Raw genomic sequence first — 16,518 nt, 5'->3', positions numbered from 1 at the left:
ACTTCAACCACTCTGTGAACGCTCAGAACTCAAACTTCTGAAAACATTACCCACCAGGTGTTTTATCTAAATTATTATGCATTTATTTCTTCAGGAGTATTTTTTAAGTATTTATTTTTTCTCTTATTTTGACCATATCTTGTCTTGCATCGAAATCACAGTAATACTGCTGTTCTTGATACTGCAAATGTCAGATCATGTGAGAATTAAAGCACTAGAAGCTACAGCCAACTTAATAGCATTATTTATGTTCCTCACGTTCAAACTAAATTTTCCTATTTGTATACTGAGTAGCCATCTTAAATCTATTCACTAAAGCTCCTTCTCCTGTGGCAAATGAAATAGCTTGATATCCTTTCAAAAGTCAATTGTTTACATTTTTATTTCTAAAAGTGTAAGTGATCTAAGACGTTCCTTCTTTGAAACCTACACAAAGAGGCTGTCAGAACTGACTACTATCTATACAGTTTGTGTTTCAGTTAGACTCCATTCTCTGTAACACCTTTAATTTACCATGTGATAGGCAAGTTTTAAGAAACTTAAGTCTGTGACAATATCCCTTTAAGATAATAGTATTTTTCTTTCAGTAGAGAGACTATCTTTATTCAGATCTTGAAAAGAACATTTTATCACTTGCTCTATCCTTTTTCTGGTAGGTAAAGCAGGGCCTTTGTTCCTTTTTTTAAGTTGACCAAAAAAAGTTATTTCTCATTTTTTATGAAACATGATTGCAGTGCTGCTCAACCACACTAAATGAGAACTCCACTGTGTTCACCTTAAAAATCTCAATTAAGTAAGGAGTCTAAAAATTAATTAAAGTTTGGACTGCACTCCCAACTGAACCATATTGTTTTCAAAAGGAGCTATTTAAAGTGTGGGCAACAAAATGGCTGTCACACACCCTGTGCACATGTCATGTCCTACACAGGACAGGATGCTGGACCTGCTTTCAGCAACATTTGAAAGAACTGCTTATTAAACCACCACTAAGCTCTAAAACTCTGACGTAATTCAAAAGCATCCTACCATGGAAACACACTGAACATAGTGGAGAAACTTAAAAACATTATACAGTTTTCTTACATGATCCTGGCACTAAAAGTGACAAGCTTTGCCTTGGAATGACCTGCACACTTCCAAATTTGAAAATATTACCTTTGAAGCTTGCATGAACCTCAGCAAAGCGAGAAATCAGCCTGTAAGTTTCATAAACCAGAAAGGACCCTGTTGACAGCGCAATCCCCCTTTTAAAGCCTTTTTCAAGCACCTGCAGGTGATTGTAAAACGTGTATTAGTAAATATTGTTACACTGAATACAAACATGTTCTCCTGATTTTCAGAACTTTGGAATCTGGTTTGTAGAAAACGACAATTATATTTTGGACTTAAACAGAAAAAAGGCTTTCGTAAGTTACAAGAAAGAATAACAAAAAAATAAAAACAACACACACAGTATCAACAGGAATGCTTCTTTCCAAGCTTTCCACCAAGGAATCTTGATAATTATGCTTTAAAATACAAACTGAGCAACAGACTGAAAATAAATAAATAAGAAAAGCAGTAGACACATGGCAAGAAACAACAAAAAAAGCCTGTATTTTTCAGAAGCACTCAAGGAGCCTAGATTTTGAAATAACAGGTCTCACACCGCAGGCCCGCAGGCAGGATTAGCGCCACCAGCGCAGCCCGGCTCCTGCGCCCGCAATTCCCGAGGAAGCCGGCTGCCGCCGCCGCCGCCGCCGCCGCCGCCGCCCGGCCCTGCAGCTCCTCCGGCCCGCTACCGCGCCCCGGCGCCACCTCACGCTGCGGCCCCGGCCCACGCCGCTCAGGGCCCGGCCGGCGGCCCCCTCCGCCTCCCCCGCTGGCGGAGCGGGCCCCGGCGCGGGGCCGTAGGGGTGTCACGCATCCCGCCCGCCGCCCCCCGGAGCAGCAGCCCCCCGCGCCGCTCGCGGGCTACCTCACTCCCGCCGGCCCCACGGCGGGCGCCGGGCCCCCCGCGGCAGGCCGCAGCGTCTCCTGCCGCCCGCGGCAGCGGCCTCCGCACGCAGGCGGGGCCGCGGCGGAAACGCTGCGCCCGCGCCAGCGCCGCCATGACAGCAGCCGTCGCCACTGGGCGCCGCCCCCCGCGGCCGGAGGAAGCGGTCCGGCCCCCAAGCGCGCCGCCGCGACGGGGAAACAGGGGCGGCAGCCGCGCGTTCCACCCGCCAGCGCGCGGCCGCGCTGCTCGTCGGCCCTCGCGCGACACCGGACCGCGGCCACGACAAACGCGTCCTCGGGGGGCGCCCCGCGCGCGGCGAGAAGATGGTGGCGGGCAAGGGGGGGCTCTGCGCATGCGCGCGGGGCAGGGCGGCCGGCGGGCGGGGTCCGCGCCTCCGCGCTGCCTGCGGCTCCGGGCAGGTGAGGGGGCCGCGGGGTCCCGTCGCGGGGGCGGAGGGGAGCGGCCCGGGGGTGAGGCGCCCCGCTCGGGGCCTGGCGGTGCGGTGCGGTGCGGTGCGGGCCTGCCGAGGGGGCGCTGATGCGGCTGCGGCCGCTGCCCGGGGCTGCGGGCAGGCCCGTGGCACCGCCGCCCGCCCGCGCTCCCACTGCGGAGCCGCAGGGGCGGCGCTGCCGTCGCTTCACAGCGCAAAACGTGCGTGAGCTGCCGCGCCGGGGGGGCGGGGGCGGCCGCCGCCGTTGCTGTGGGCGCGGGCCGTTGCGAGACCGGCCTAACTGCCCGCTTTGCGAAACGTCCCCTCAGGCGGCGCCGAGCTTCCTGCTTCGCTTGCTCTTGGGAGGCCGCTGCTGCGCTCTCGGGGAGCGAGTGACCGCTCGGGTCGCTCAGGTAGTTCAGCGAGGTGGAGTCCGGCTCAACCTGCCTCTGCGGCGGCCCGACACCGCGCCGAGGATTAGGCTCAGCCTTCAGCAGGGACGCGGTCGGAAATCGTTGTAACTTCTAGGAAACGTGCTGTTTTTCCTGAGCTGTTGTTAGAGTGTTTTTCGGTACGGTTGCAAGATGTAGGTGAGACAAAACTTACGTATGCTGATGTACGTACTGTCAGAATTTATTCTTCTGCTAGGGTGAAGGTAAAACATGAAAGCTCTTCGCTGTCCTTTCATTCTCGTGTCTTCAAAGTGCATTGGGCACCTCATGGTGGTGTATCCCTGCCTCCAGAGCTGGCTATTACATTTGTTTTCATAGGAGTTTTATGTCTCTAAAAGCTGAATGTTAAAGATATTTCTGTGGCGGTAACAAAAATGCGTATTTAGTGCAAGTAACTAGATTCAACCTTAGTGTTACTCCTGGTTTTTTTTTCCCCTGAGGTTTTAAATTTTAAATTTGGATATATAATCAAGACAAGGAGATTTTTCAAAGAGCATGCAGTGTTCTGCCCTAAGCAAGTATTATTTGTTAGAAGAAAAAACAAGCAAGAAAGACATATAGAGAAGCAAGAGAAACAAGACAGAAGTTTTTTGTGTGTGTGTGTTGTGACAACAGGGAAAACTCAGTGTTTGTCCGATAAGTATAATTTGTTTGTGTTAAATATGTCATAATTAATCTATACAAATCCACTATCAGTGACTGTTAGACTAATTTTATTTCAGCTGTTGAAAATAGAAGGCCTCTTCCAGTAGTTCAAATAACTAAGCTGTCACTACTGTCATCTGCCAGAACTCCAAAGCTTTTTACACCTGCGTTTTTGTAGCACTGTGTTTTCACTGGCTTGTATTATACCCAAGACACTAGTGTTTCTCCAGAACTTAAGGCAAAAGAGAAGCCATAGTAATGTGTACAGTAATAGCTATTTTGTGCAAATGACACTGAAAATCTGTCTTTAGTGGTAAATTTGAAATAATTTGTCTAAAAACAAAATCTCAACTTGACAGCTGGGTGAATGTTATTACTTGGTCTGGAATTTGTGTTTTTCCTTGTTCTGATTGAAAGTTCTTCTGGCAAGCTAGATGCCATTATTACCTTAATTTCCTTTGGCAAATACCTGTTACTTAGAGACAAAATTAGTTGGTGAGATATGTTTTTTCCTTCCTTAATCTGTTTGTTTTTCCATGAAAGTTAGGACTCTCTTCCAGCATCAATAATACTTGATTGAGTTAGTAGTTGTGAGAATTAGTTCCTGTTAAATCCTACAAAGTTATTTCTATTCTTGGATCAATTAAGTTAAGACAAATAATAGCCTCTTCTAGCACCACATTTGAATTTGTGGTGTGGCCTGTTGAAACAAGTAGACAAACAAAAACCAGAATTATAGTTCTCATTATTGTTTTATGTTTAATGTCTTTGCTTTATTTTTTATACTGCTTTACCTGAGGTGCTGTTGTTCTGAGATTTAAAAATGTCATTATTCAGTGTTCAAAGGGCTCCTGCATGTAGGAGTTTTGGGGCTGGGTTGCTGGGTCTGAGATTCTGTTTAAGAAATGGTGTTAATGTTTTGGATTATTTGCTCTGTACTTTCTTCCACTGTTGAAAGAAGGTGGTATTCTGTAGATCCTTCCATCCTGTGACTGAGTCTAGTGCATCTCTTCACTCTGTGCTCTGAGAGGTGGTTAGGAGTCAGCTGAATAAGTTGTTCTGGTGGTGGCAGCTTGTCTCTGGTGCTTCTCAGACCCAGGAGGGTTATTAGCAGATCCTTCTGGTAGTTGATTAGCACATATGCAATAACATGATGGTTCTAGGATGTGGCAGATTTGCTGTGTGTATTCAGAGCCACTGCATGTGTATATGCAGAGTATGTATGGTATCTCCTGGGAACAGTCAGTGAAGTGCAGTCTGGAATTCAAGGACAGCTAAGTGAAGAGCTGTTTGTTAGGCCACAGGAAGGTTTTGAAACACATCCATGCTATTGCAAAGTGTGAATTTGTGATTCACAGCTTGAAGGTAGCTGGTAGCTTTATGGTTTGTATTGAATGATATGTTGGACCAGCGTAGCGTAGTGTAGTGTTTTTACTGTATTATCTTAGAGAACCTTTAATAGCATAGGAAAGCATAGGTTTCTTGGTGCAAAGGCCAAGGTGGGAGCTTGCAAGCTACTGATTTTAGTCTACTTAATGTAAAACACTGTTACCTTTTGAAAAAAGCATTGAATGTGGAGGGGAAGGTAGTCTCATCTTTATTCTTAAACTCTTAGGAATTTTTCTTTTTGAGCTCTTTTTTTAATGATTGAATTACATCGTACTTTGTTCTGTAACGGTAAATGACTCTAGGTTTCTCATAAATTTTCATTACATGGACATCTGCAATGTTCAACAGATTATTCATTTTAATAAGAACCAGGGCGTATTTGGCCCTGTTACTTTGAAAGTCATATGGGAATAGAAATTCTTGGTTTTCATCTCCTTTTCTTTCACATTTGTATGCTTCTACTGAACCTTTAGCCTTCTGAGAGGTGCCCAGGCAGACCTCTGCAGTCAGTTACCGTAAATTCACTTTTAAGAACTGGTATTTGTAACAATGAAGTGTGGTCACAACATGCCAGACTTGAAATGAACTGTAAGAAGGAGTAGTCTAAAACATGTGATCACTTGCATCTTGTTTATGCAATAAAACTCAGTGAGTTGTGGTTATATATTCTCTTTTTTTTCTTCCAGCTACTATTAATTATGTAAAGTAAGTCAGCGCCTTTGCATGTAGACATTGCAATAAAATGACATGCTTTAAGATACTGTTCAGGTTGCATGGTTTTGTTTTCAGTAACGAATTGACTGATAAAACGTATGTACAAGAAACCCATTTTTCCCCTGCTTGAGTGCTATTTAATACAATAAAATATATTTAAAAGTCAGGAGATCTGTTTTTCTTAGTTGTCTTGTTCAGGGCCAAATATTAACTTTTATAGTTCAGCTAGCTCAGATCAAAACGTCACCCAGATTTATTAAAAGCTTTTGTATGGAAATGATGCTGATGCTGGAAAGAACACTGAGGTGAACACATGTATTCAGGAATAAAAGGGTCAACAAAAGGGTGTTCAGAAATGGCATTGCTAAGTCATTGTGTGGACTGGAGTCCTGGAAGTCAGATTAATAGATTCTGGTCTATACAATGGGATTTTTAAAAATATAATTTTAAATAAATTATTTGGCAGAATAAGTTAATGGTAAATTTTTATATATAGTATCTATCTATAAATAGTTGCCTGACTTGTTACTCTGGTGTTGCTAGCAATCTAGTAGATAAATATTTGAACAGCATGAATATGATGAAGCCTATGTAAATGGATGATTTATTGCCCACAAAGAAAACAAATTCTACCTGCTCACACACTCATATACCTCAGATTTCTTATGTACTAGCTCTTACTTTTTCTGGGCATATTCTGCAATAAAATGGGTTGTGTGGTCAGAGGGTCTTATATTTATCAACATAATTCCACTTGTTCAATTAAGAACAATATGGTTCCTTAATACATACTGGATTGTGAATGTGATGAGATACAACTTATACTGAAGATTTATGCGATTCTTAAAATACAGTACGTGGGGAACAATTCAAGTTAAGACATGTTACTTCAGCTGTTTATATTAATCAGTTTGTCAACACATCAGTTAATGCGACAGGAGAATTTATCAGCTGTGTTACTTGTGAAGAGAGAGGAAAAGAGGAGCCAGAATTATTTGAAGCTGTGATTTTTAGAGAAGCCTCTAACATTGAAATGCAGTGATGAAATTAAGTTACAGACTTTCCTTGGCATTTTTAACTTTATATGAAATGGTAGATTTTGTGAAGTAGTCTCTCTCCATAGGATGTGTGTGCACGCACACACACACACACACACACACACACACACACACAGTCCAGTGCCATATTATAAATTGTCACTACCAGCCCCCTCGGTGGAGGAAAGCATCCTTGTTTGTCACAGCTTGATTGTCTGCTTCTCACAGTAGCAGTGACATTTTCCTGGCACGTTATTGTTCCCTGCTTGTGCATGGTTAGCTTCTTTGTGTTTGCAACCGTTACAAAGAGATAGTAGAGGCTAATGCTGAGATTATGTATTGAGTGCTGTCGCAGGTTTTATTTGTTAGATGGATGTTGTCTCCCTGGTTATTTTCTTTAATTTCTGTTTTGTCTACCTTTGTCCCAGCTCCTCACTGGAACCTTTCTTGTGAAAGGCTGTTGCAAGATGTCCTGCGTTTGCTTTGTCTGATGTACCTCTGTAGAAGAGGTTCCAAGCAGTACAGGCTTAGAGATGTTTAGCACAAAAATACCTATTTGCAAGAAGTGGTGTCTTAGTCCTATCTGAAAGAGTAGAGACCGAATAATTGCATTCCTTTTACATTCAGGACAGTAAAGCTTCACCTTTGTTATTTCAAGATAAGAATTGTTTCAAGACTTTCATTTTATAGTGTATCTACATAATTTATTTATTTCCATGTTGTCATCTGTCCAGCGTCATGGGAAATGCTTGATATTTCTGGGAGAAGCAGACCACTACTTGTTGTATGGTACTGCCTTTTTCTATCTGGTACGTAGTTTGCATAACGCATTTAAGTGTTGGAGCATCTGTAGCTGGAAGATTAGCTGATCAGAAACATACTGTATTAGCAAGTTCTGAAGTGTTTCCCTTACTTTTTCTCTGTCCATCAGGGCTCCATGGTGAATACAGAATACAGATTATTGCTGTATTGTCATTTGTAGTTTACAGGAGGCAGAAAATGTCCCATGACAGCAACAGCTTTCTTAAATCAGAAAATGTTAGAGACTTGTTACTAAAGGTGGTGATGCCAAACCCAGCTAGAGCAGTGCTCACATTATTAGGCCTTTCGTCTTTATGTAATCATGTATTTCTGCTTGTCAAATTTGACTTAAGCAGCTGTAACTGTGAACATATAATTGTACTACCCTAGAGAGTCATCTGGGCAAGCCTGTACTCTCCTCTGGTATTGCAGCATTGACATGATTGTTACAGTCTGGCAGTTCCTAAGTGCTCTGTTAGAAGAAGATGCTGATAATAGATCTTTCCCTTCCAAGCAGAATGCTATGTGTTTTTAGTTTCTGTTTAAAAGCTGACATAGGCCAGGTTATTTGGGGGATACTGCTTGTCTTCAGTAGAATCATTAGTAGAATTGTGAGAACATTATGATCAGTGTAACTGCAAGACAAGACTAATCTTTGATTTACAGTTTCCCTTTGATAATCACAGCTGAAGCAGAAGGACCCGTAATATGTTTAGTAGACCTAATCATGCTCTTGAATGCCTCAGATGTGTCACAGGATCAGGTGAAAGCATCTCCTTTGTGACCATACATTACTGCAGCTAAGAGTCTGGATGTTGTCAGCTCTGCCATTCTCTTTATATAGTAATTGTCAGTCTTATCCAGAGTTGTCGATGTTTTTTAAGAGCCTGATACATTCCTGTGATCATAAAAGCTATTCCAATTAAAAACAATATCAAGTTGTCATCTGGCTCCAATTTGGCATGCTTTACCTTACTTTTTGGTGTACCCTGCTTGGAGGACAAACAGTTGAAGGATTGGGAAAAGCGGAGGTTTTGGATGTATTTAGCCAGTGGGAAGCACAGGTTACTTTCATGATAAGAACTAACTGAATAAATAAATTAGTGTCCTGTTATATGATGTATCTTCCCTACTCGAAGTCAGAACTCACCCTGCCAGAAACCAGGCAACACAATCTGTCTATCTAAAATGATTCCAGTATCCCAAATCTGCAAATAATCCAGTCATATATCTGAAACATTTTGCATCTGATGTTGTGTGTTGTAGAATGGTATTTCAAGAGCTAATATACTAGTGCAGCTGGGATTCCTTATCTCCACCACCCTGAAAGGTTTATAGTTTGCCACATTTTGTGTTCCACCATGTCTTCAAAAAGAGGATGCCTACTTACCTGACAGTGACTTTGATCCTTGGAAATGTTTATTATCTTTGGACATCCTACCATCTAACCTCCAAATCTGCTTTGCGAGTTTTCACAGAATCACAGACTAGTTGAGGCTGGAAAGGACCTTTGGAGATCATCTGGTCCAACTCCCCTGCCATAACAGGTCAGCCACAGCAGGTTGTCCAGGACCGTGTCCAGTCAGGTTCTGAACATCTCCAAGGATGGAGACTCCCTAACCTCTCTGTACAACCTGTACCAGTGGTCAACAACCCTTACAATGAAAAAATGCTTTTTTTTACATTCGGACAGAATTTCTTGAGTTTCCATTTGTGTCCATTGCCTCTTGTCCTGTCACTGGGCACCACTGAGAAGAATCTGACTCTGTCTTCTTTAAACACTCCCACCACATATTTATAAACATTGATAAAAGCCCCCCGAGCCTTTTCTTCTCCAGGCTGAACAGTCCCAACCCTCTCAGCTTCTCCTCATATGAGAGTTGCTTCAGTCCCTTAATCATCTTTGTGGCTCTTCACTGGACTTGCTCCAGTATGTCCATGTCTTTCTTGTACTGGGGACCCCAGCACTGGACACAGCACTCCGGATGCGGCCTTACCAGTGCTGAGTAGAGGGAAAGGATCAGTTCCCTTCCCCTGCTGGCAACACTTTTCCTAATGCAGTCCAGGATACCATTGGCCTTCTTTGCCCTCAGGGCTCATTGCTGGCTTCTATTCAACATATTGTCCACCAGGATTCCCAGGTCCTTCTCTGCAGAGCTACTCTCCAGCTGATTGACCCGCAGCCTGTACTTGTGCATGAAGTTATTCCTCTCCAGAAGTGTGGGGGGGCCTTTGTTGAGCTTCATGAAATCTGTGTTAGCCCGTTTCTGCAGCCTGTCAAGGTCCCTCTGAATGGCAGCACTACCATCTGGTGTATCAGCCACTTCTTCCCATTTTTTATTGTCTGCAAACTTGCTGAGGGTGTGTTCAGCCCCATCATCCAGGTTGTTAATGAAAGTGCTGAACAGTATTAGCTTCAGTAATAACCCCTGGGGTATGCCATTAGTGACCGGCCTCCAGCTGGGCTTTGTGCTTCTGATCACAACCTTGGAGCTCCGAATTTCAGCTAATTTTCAATCCACCTCTCTGTCTACTTATCTAGCCTGTACTTAATCAGTTTGTCTATGAGGATGTTATGGGATACTATCAAAAGCCTTACTGAAGCAGAGATAAATGATATCCTCTGCTCTCCTGCCATTTGCCTAGCCAGTCATCTTGCAGAAGGCTATCAGGTTGGTTAAGCACGATTTTCCCTTTATAAATCCACACTAACTATTCCCAATCACCTTCTTGTCCTTCACGTGTCAGCTAACACAGGCTTTCAAACATGAGAAGAATTGGGTGGAGCTGTGGTTGTTCTCCCCTTTATGCGTTTTTTACGAGGGATTACGAGGTTTTATACAGCATGTGCAGAGCTGCAACAGCTACTGTTTAAAAGACTTCTGATTTTGCACGTGTGAAGGATCTGCATGACCCCACAAGTTCTGTAATGACTGTAACATTGAGAGAGAAATATCTGTTGTTTATACCTGTGTTAAAACTTTTGCTATCATAAATATTGTATTTTGAGTTAATAAAGTATGACTTTTTCTCACTGGTAAGTATATTGTTATCTATTAATGTTTATTTTATTAAAAATCAGGTTGTACACAATCATATACTATAAAAGCATCAGTCTTGCATTATTATGGAGAAATATACTGTCATTTTTTCAAGTATAATAAAATTATTTCTTCATATGCTTTAAAAATATTACAGACCTTTTCAATTATATAAATATTTATTCCTAATATTTTCAGAATTTCCAAGGAAAATAATTTGCATTATTTTCATCTCGCATTTTACAAAACTGGAGATGGAGAGGGTAAAAGACCATCTCAGGGCTTGGCAGGTTTTGCTTTTATATCTGGGTTTCAAATTCAGTTTCCTCCACTCAGATAAATGCATGTTCTCATAAGCAGTTGTGTCTTTTAGCTACTATCAACCTAATTATTATGTCTCAAACAGCAGCATTTGTATTTCAATGAAGAGATAGTGAGCAGTTTGTTCATTCCTTTTCTCTCTGTGTTAAAGGAGAGAACTTTATTTAAGGTTTACCTTACTCTTTAGAGTTTCGGTGAAGTTAGAGCAAGAAAATTTTGACTGTTTTGATAACATGTCCTAGTCCAAGTTTGAATTCTCTTTCATTTCAGGAAAGCACTTTGTGCATGCTGTTGTAGCATCACTGGAGATTAGAACATCATTTTGTAGGCATGAGATTGCTTTTCTGGAAACAGCCATTAAGGAGTCATGCTTTGCTCTGCTCTGCACTGGGTCCTATGGGCAAGGCCACTGGCCTTTAATGAGTTCCGTCTGGCAGCCGGAGAAGGAATAAGGAATGGAAAATGCCTATATAAAAAGAGAACCAGGAAAAAGGGAGCAGACTGCTTCCTAAAGATGCGCTTTCTAAGGCTCAAAAACATTGGCTTGAAAACAACTTAAATACTTGGAGCTTCACTTTTTTCCCCCCAAAGACTGTGACCAAAACTTGGTAAAGTCAGAGGAGGAAAGTGTGCTCAAAGATGGAATCACATTTAGGTGCTTGGGAGGTATAGAGGATTTCTGTAAATCTGCTGTGCTTCTTATAAATAATGCGCGTGCATGGATGTTTCGGTGGTTGCATTACAGATTATTCATATTCTATTAGCAGTCCCAAAAGGTCAATCTCTAAGCCAGCAAAACAGAGATGGAGAGGCAAGATATGAAACATGGCCAAGTGAAATATAAGAAACCTCAGGAAACTCTGACTGCAGTGTTTCCTTTTCCTGCATTTACAGTTCATTGTTCCTCTTTCTTGTCTTTTTTTTTCTTTCTTGTTTTGCCTCTAAAATAAATTCCTTTTCACTGAAAGTTGTATAAATACAGTGAAGAGAGAGAGTTTGGGTTAAATATAGTTTCTGGTTCAGATACACTGCAATGTGTAGTATACCATGTGATGGAAGTGAACTGGCTAGATGGAAGCAGATGCCTTTCCTTCCTTACTCCTTTTTGCCTCTCATGCATTTTCAAGGTCAGTTGATCCAGAATGACCCTGCACCTCAACTGCGGGCTCTTACTATGGAGAAGGAGAACGTGAAGGTAGAGAGGTTTGGGAACTCCCAAGATAGATTGCTTTTGAAGGTTGGTCTCTGGGAAGTTTTAGTACTGCTTTCAGAGTCAAGGGCAACTGTACTGCTGAGGCTTACTTCCCAAAGAGGTGTCAGAAAAGATCAGCTGTATTCCTTTGCAGTATAGTTGAGAGGCTGGATATAAAGAAAGTATCTGTCTGCTGCTCAGACAAAGTCTGGCTTGAAAATGCCTGTTATCCCAGGGTGGGATTCATACTTGCCAATGAAGCTGTTTTATAGGTTTGTAATTATCTGCTGGTGTAATCTTAGCTCCAGTAGAGAATGATGGAGTTACTTCAGAGGAAATGTGAGAAAGCCTTTATTTTATTTTTTTTTATGAGCCCACAGAAAGAACACTTCCTCCTAATATGTTACTTGACTTCAGAGTTGTTTATCCCTATTACAAAAATTATATTTCATTTGGAAGATTTATTAAGACAAGATCATATATTCCTGTTACCGACAATAAACATTTAACTAATTTTCTAGTTCTGCCAAACTCATGGCTTGTTACAGAGCATTGGTGGGAGAGTATTTCATGTGATTTTTTCTAATTCATTAAGTTTTTATTCATAGCTATGTTGTAAGATACTGGCATTCATGTGTGTTTTACAGGATGTAATTTAAAGTTTACCTGGTTTTCTAAAAACCTGGGCATGAAAACATGTGACAGACTTTATTGTCAATAGTTTGAACCACTGTGCTTCCTTCGTGGTGTATCCTACGTTCCATGTGGGTCCCCAGGCTTTCTAAGAAACTTGATCTTGTTTCTTATATGCAGATTTTGAAGTGAAGTTTTATCCCTATGTGGTAAAGCCAAAAGTGTGACAGTTTTCTCGATAATGTCAGTACATCATAAATCTTTAAGATGGCATTTTAGAGTCTCAGATCTCACGCTGACAAGCTAATGATTCTAATGATCAGTCAGAGGAATAATGCCCTGTGAAATTTCCAATGTTTCCTTTTTAATCCCTTTTTTAACGATGACTTTTTATTGCTACTTTCTAGCTTAGCAAATGGCGGCACAGTGTGTGACGAAGGTGGAGCTGACTGTTGCCTGCACTGATCTCCTGGATAAAGATGTTGGTTCCAAGTCAGACCCGCTGTGTGTCCTTCTCCAGAACACAAGTGGTCAGCAGTGGTATGAGGTAAAGTGTGATGCTTCTCATGATCCTGCTGAAAATACAGTCTAATTTGTTGGACCTTATTCGAACACTGGAGCATAAAATTTCATTAAAATATTTTAATTATTTACCAGTACCACTGAATACTTCTCATTAGCTTATGTCTGTAATAGGTATACAGGTAGCACACAAGAATTCTTTTCTAAGAAGTACTTAAATCTGCTTACTATTTATAGTACTATTTCCCCTAAGCATGTGTGGACAGACAGAAGCCTTCCAGTGCTTAAGTGTGTTTTTATAAATACAGTCCTTCAAAACTGTGGTCTCATCTTGGATCTGAAAATATGCTGCCTTTATGTTGATCTTTCCCACACAGGAGTAGATATGGGAGTAGATACTAAAAGGGAGCAAAGAGAAACCATTTCTCAAATATCTCTGACTCACAGCAGTGGATTTTGTAACATACAGTGGTTAGTTATATTTGATGAAAAGATCTGTAGCAATGTATGTCTTTATATTTTAACTAAGAAGATTCTTCTGAAGGCCTTTAATAATAAGTGATTTGATTTGGGTGCTTATTGTAGTTGTTTGAACTGGCTGGTGAAATTCTGGGTAAAGCGATATCTTTCTAACTCCAGGTTGATCGCACAGAAAGAATTAAGAATTCCTTGAACCCAAAGTTTGCCAAGAAATTCCTAATCGATTATTATTTTGAGCTTGTTCAGAAACTTAAATTTGGAATATATGACATTGACAACAAGACCTTTGATCTAAGTGATGATGATTTCCTTGGAGAATTTGAATGTACGCTGGGTCAAGTAAGTATGCAGATGATTTCCTTTGTAATTAAAAAAATACAAGCTTATCACAAGTCATTAATCACTTTTATCTTAAATTTATCACTATGTTCTTGTGTAGGCAGGGTACTGTAATTTGAAAATAGAATTCCATTTATTTTTTTCCAGCCTCAGTTCAGTATCTACTTTTTTATTTGCAAAGGATCTTGAGATAATGCCTTAAAATTTACTCTAGAATGGTGATTGTCCAGATTGCTATCTAAGAGTAAGAGGACTGCCAGTACGCACAAAGTAATAATTGCTAGTTATTTACACTGATACTCAAATTCTTATTTGTATGCTCCAAAAATAAAAGAATTAGTGTATGACAATGTATGAGTGTTCACAAGGACCATATTAATCTTGATAATGATTGCCTTCCATGTGAGGCAAGCAGTGATTCTGGTTGCACCTACTGTTGATGTCTCCCCGATTTCGCTATAAAATTTCGCTATGTGCTGTCACATTCAGGCAGCTTCTTTTCAAACATGCGCTTTCTAGTAGATCTTTTGAAGGTATTTCTTCTCAGGAAAGTCTCGATTTTTCCTCCTCTATGTTTAAATTATTTTTATTTAAAGTGCATTAGGAAAAAGGAGGCATTATGAAATAATATTAATTAACAATTTCAAATTAGTCATTAATTCTTACAGTAAAGAAAGACCGAGAGAATGAGTAGAGTGTCTTCTGGGAAAACGTTGCCTGAAAAGGATAAAACAAAATCAACTAGAAGCCCTACAGGAGGAGGCTGATGTTTATTTGCATGACAAACACGTTGTGTTTATAAATATGTTTGCTGAAGCAGTTTATGAAAGGTGGCTTGCATGTATTTAAATGGTATTTATGAAAAACTTAAGAACGACTTCAGATTGTAATTTAAGATACTATTGTTGTCCATCTATGTGTATCATGTTGCTATAAGGCATTTTGTTTTATTCTGCTCCAGAAACTCTGCATGTGTTCATCTGCATATATGTATATTTTTACATTGGAAATGCATCAGGTATTATCTATCTGTTTGTAGCGGAAAATAGGAAATAAATGTAATCCTTTCATCTTCATGACAAAGGAAACATTCCTAAAATGAAAATACGTCACTATCTCGTTTCATGCATTTGAAAAACAATTTGATTGCTCTAATAATAATGCTTGATACTCAACTTCTGTTTTGGCAGATAGTTTCTACCAAGACTTTAACAAAACCATTAGTGCTTAAAAATGGCAGACCTGCTGGAAAAGGCAGTATTACGGTAAGACAATACTTCTTTTCAGCATTTGTCCTTAATAAATTGTATGTTTGTTTGGTTTGTTTTGTGGCTTGAACACAGCATGTCTAATCCACAGTGCTAGAAAGAATATCTTACAGCATTCTGGATTTTTTTGTACTGATTATTTCTTTGTTTTCAAAAGGGAAGGTTGCCCAACTTCTGCATGTGGAAGACTCACTGCATGCATCTCTGACAGCAAGGGGGAATAGACAGAGCTCATGGGGTGAAGTATCTGTGCATGTGCCAGTGTGCCAGCAGGCACTTGACCACTTCCAAGTGCACTGGGAAGTTTTCGAAATCAGTTGGGGCTAGAGTAAAGCACCTGACGTCCTGCTGTTCAGGCAGCATCTTTAATTGCCAACGTCATCATTCTTAAATACTGAATTTAAATGTATTTCAGACAGTGATGTGTAGTGAGTCCCAATGTCAAATCAAATTGTTCTTTATCCCCCGTTTCTTAATGCTTCATTTCTGAGTAAACATGATTTGTTTTGAAGCTGTCATAGGAGTGTTGTGAACAGTATGAGAAAACGACATAGTTTCTGAATACAAGATACATAATCTTTCTTATTTTCTTTACCTAGATTACAGCAGAAGAAGTGAAGGATAACAGAGTAGTTGTTTTGGAAGTAGAAGCAAGGAAATTGGACAATAAGGTATTTAAGTGATTGCTGTTTCTGTGATGAAGCAGTAAAATTGGAATCTTGTCAAAAGAGGAAACATTAAAATGTTCATTCTTATGTTTGGTTGAAGTAATCAGGTCCATTAAGATTTTGCTTACACTAGAAGAAAAATGAAGAACGATAACTTCAGAATAACATTGACTGCTTTAAAATAAATTACAACTATTGCAGGGATATTCCTAGAACAGCACTTCTCCATTTAAATATAAATCTTCACATTTAATTAAAAAGATAAGGGAGTTTTTGTGTATCTATTAGTGATCAGTTGTGTAACTGGTCTCCTGTAAGCTTATTATGATTAGATGTAAGCTTATCTATGATTAGATGATCTGCAGAGGCTCCTTCCAACTTCAACCACTCTGTGAACGCTCAGAACTCAAACTTCTGAAAACATTACCCACCAGGTGTTTTATCTAAATTATTATGCATTTATTTCTTCAGGAGTATTTTTTAAGTATTTATTTTTTCTCTTATTTTGACCATATCTTGTCTTGCATCGAAATCACAGTAATACTGCTGTTCTTGATACTGCAAATGTCAGATCATGTGAGAATTAAAGCACTAGAAGCTACAGCCAA

At 40.5% G+C, this 16,518-nt stretch overlaps 2 protein-coding genes across 9 annotated transcripts in view; one reads left to right on the top strand and one right to left on the bottom strand.

Moving 5' to 3' along the window:
- Positions 1 to 2,332, bottom strand: part of RMDN1 (regulator of microtubule dynamics 1) — a 14,922-nt gene extending 12,590 nt beyond the window's left edge. For all 5 annotated transcript variants that reach the window (XR_010388034.1, XR_010388035.1, XM_064507786.1 and 2 more), the window contains exons 1-2: positions 1,958 to 2,332; positions 1,156 to 1,267 (exon numbers count right to left, since the gene is read on the bottom strand). Coding sequence is in view for 3 of the 5 variants with exons in the window: in XM_064507786.1 (XP_064363856.1) it covers positions 1,156 to 1,267; positions 1,958 to 2,332 (487 nt within the window). In the remaining 2 variants the exon portion in view is untranslated. The remainder of the gene's footprint in view (positions 1 to 1,155; positions 1,268 to 1,957) is intronic.
- Positions 2,266 to 16,518, top strand: LOC135327630 (copine-3-like). 4 transcript variants are annotated; one of them, XM_064507789.1, is made up of 5 exons: positions 2,266 to 2,397; positions 13,041 to 13,180; positions 13,795 to 13,974; positions 15,165 to 15,239; positions 15,842 to 15,997. In XM_064507789.1, exons 2-5 carry the CDS (start codon positions 13,049 to 13,051, stop codon positions 15,923 to 15,925), a joined length of 471 nt encoding a protein of 156 aa, XP_064363859.1. In that variant the 5' UTR covers positions 2,266 to 2,397; positions 13,041 to 13,048; the 3' UTR covers positions 15,926 to 15,997. The 4 variants fall into 4 exon arrangements, with proteins under 4 accessions (XP_064363859.1, XP_064363862.1, XP_064363863.1 ...); XM_064507792.1 differs by lacking the exon at positions 2,266 to 2,397 and adding an exon at positions 2,537 to 2,629 and having other exon boundaries at positions 15,842 to 16,518; XM_064507793.1 differs by lacking the exon at positions 2,266 to 2,397 and adding an exon at positions 2,682 to 2,979 and having other exon boundaries at positions 15,842 to 16,518.

The sequence above is a fragment of the Dromaius novaehollandiae genome, chromosome 2, assembly GCF_036370855.1.
Source record: "Dromaius novaehollandiae isolate bDroNov1 chromosome 2, bDroNov1.hap1, whole genome shotgun sequence".
In the NCBI taxonomy this organism is placed as follows: Eukaryota; Metazoa; Chordata; class Aves; order Casuariiformes; family Dromaiidae; genus Dromaius; species Dromaius novaehollandiae.
Note: the sequence above shows the minus strand (reverse complement) of the source record. Positions and strands in the feature narration are given on the sequence as shown.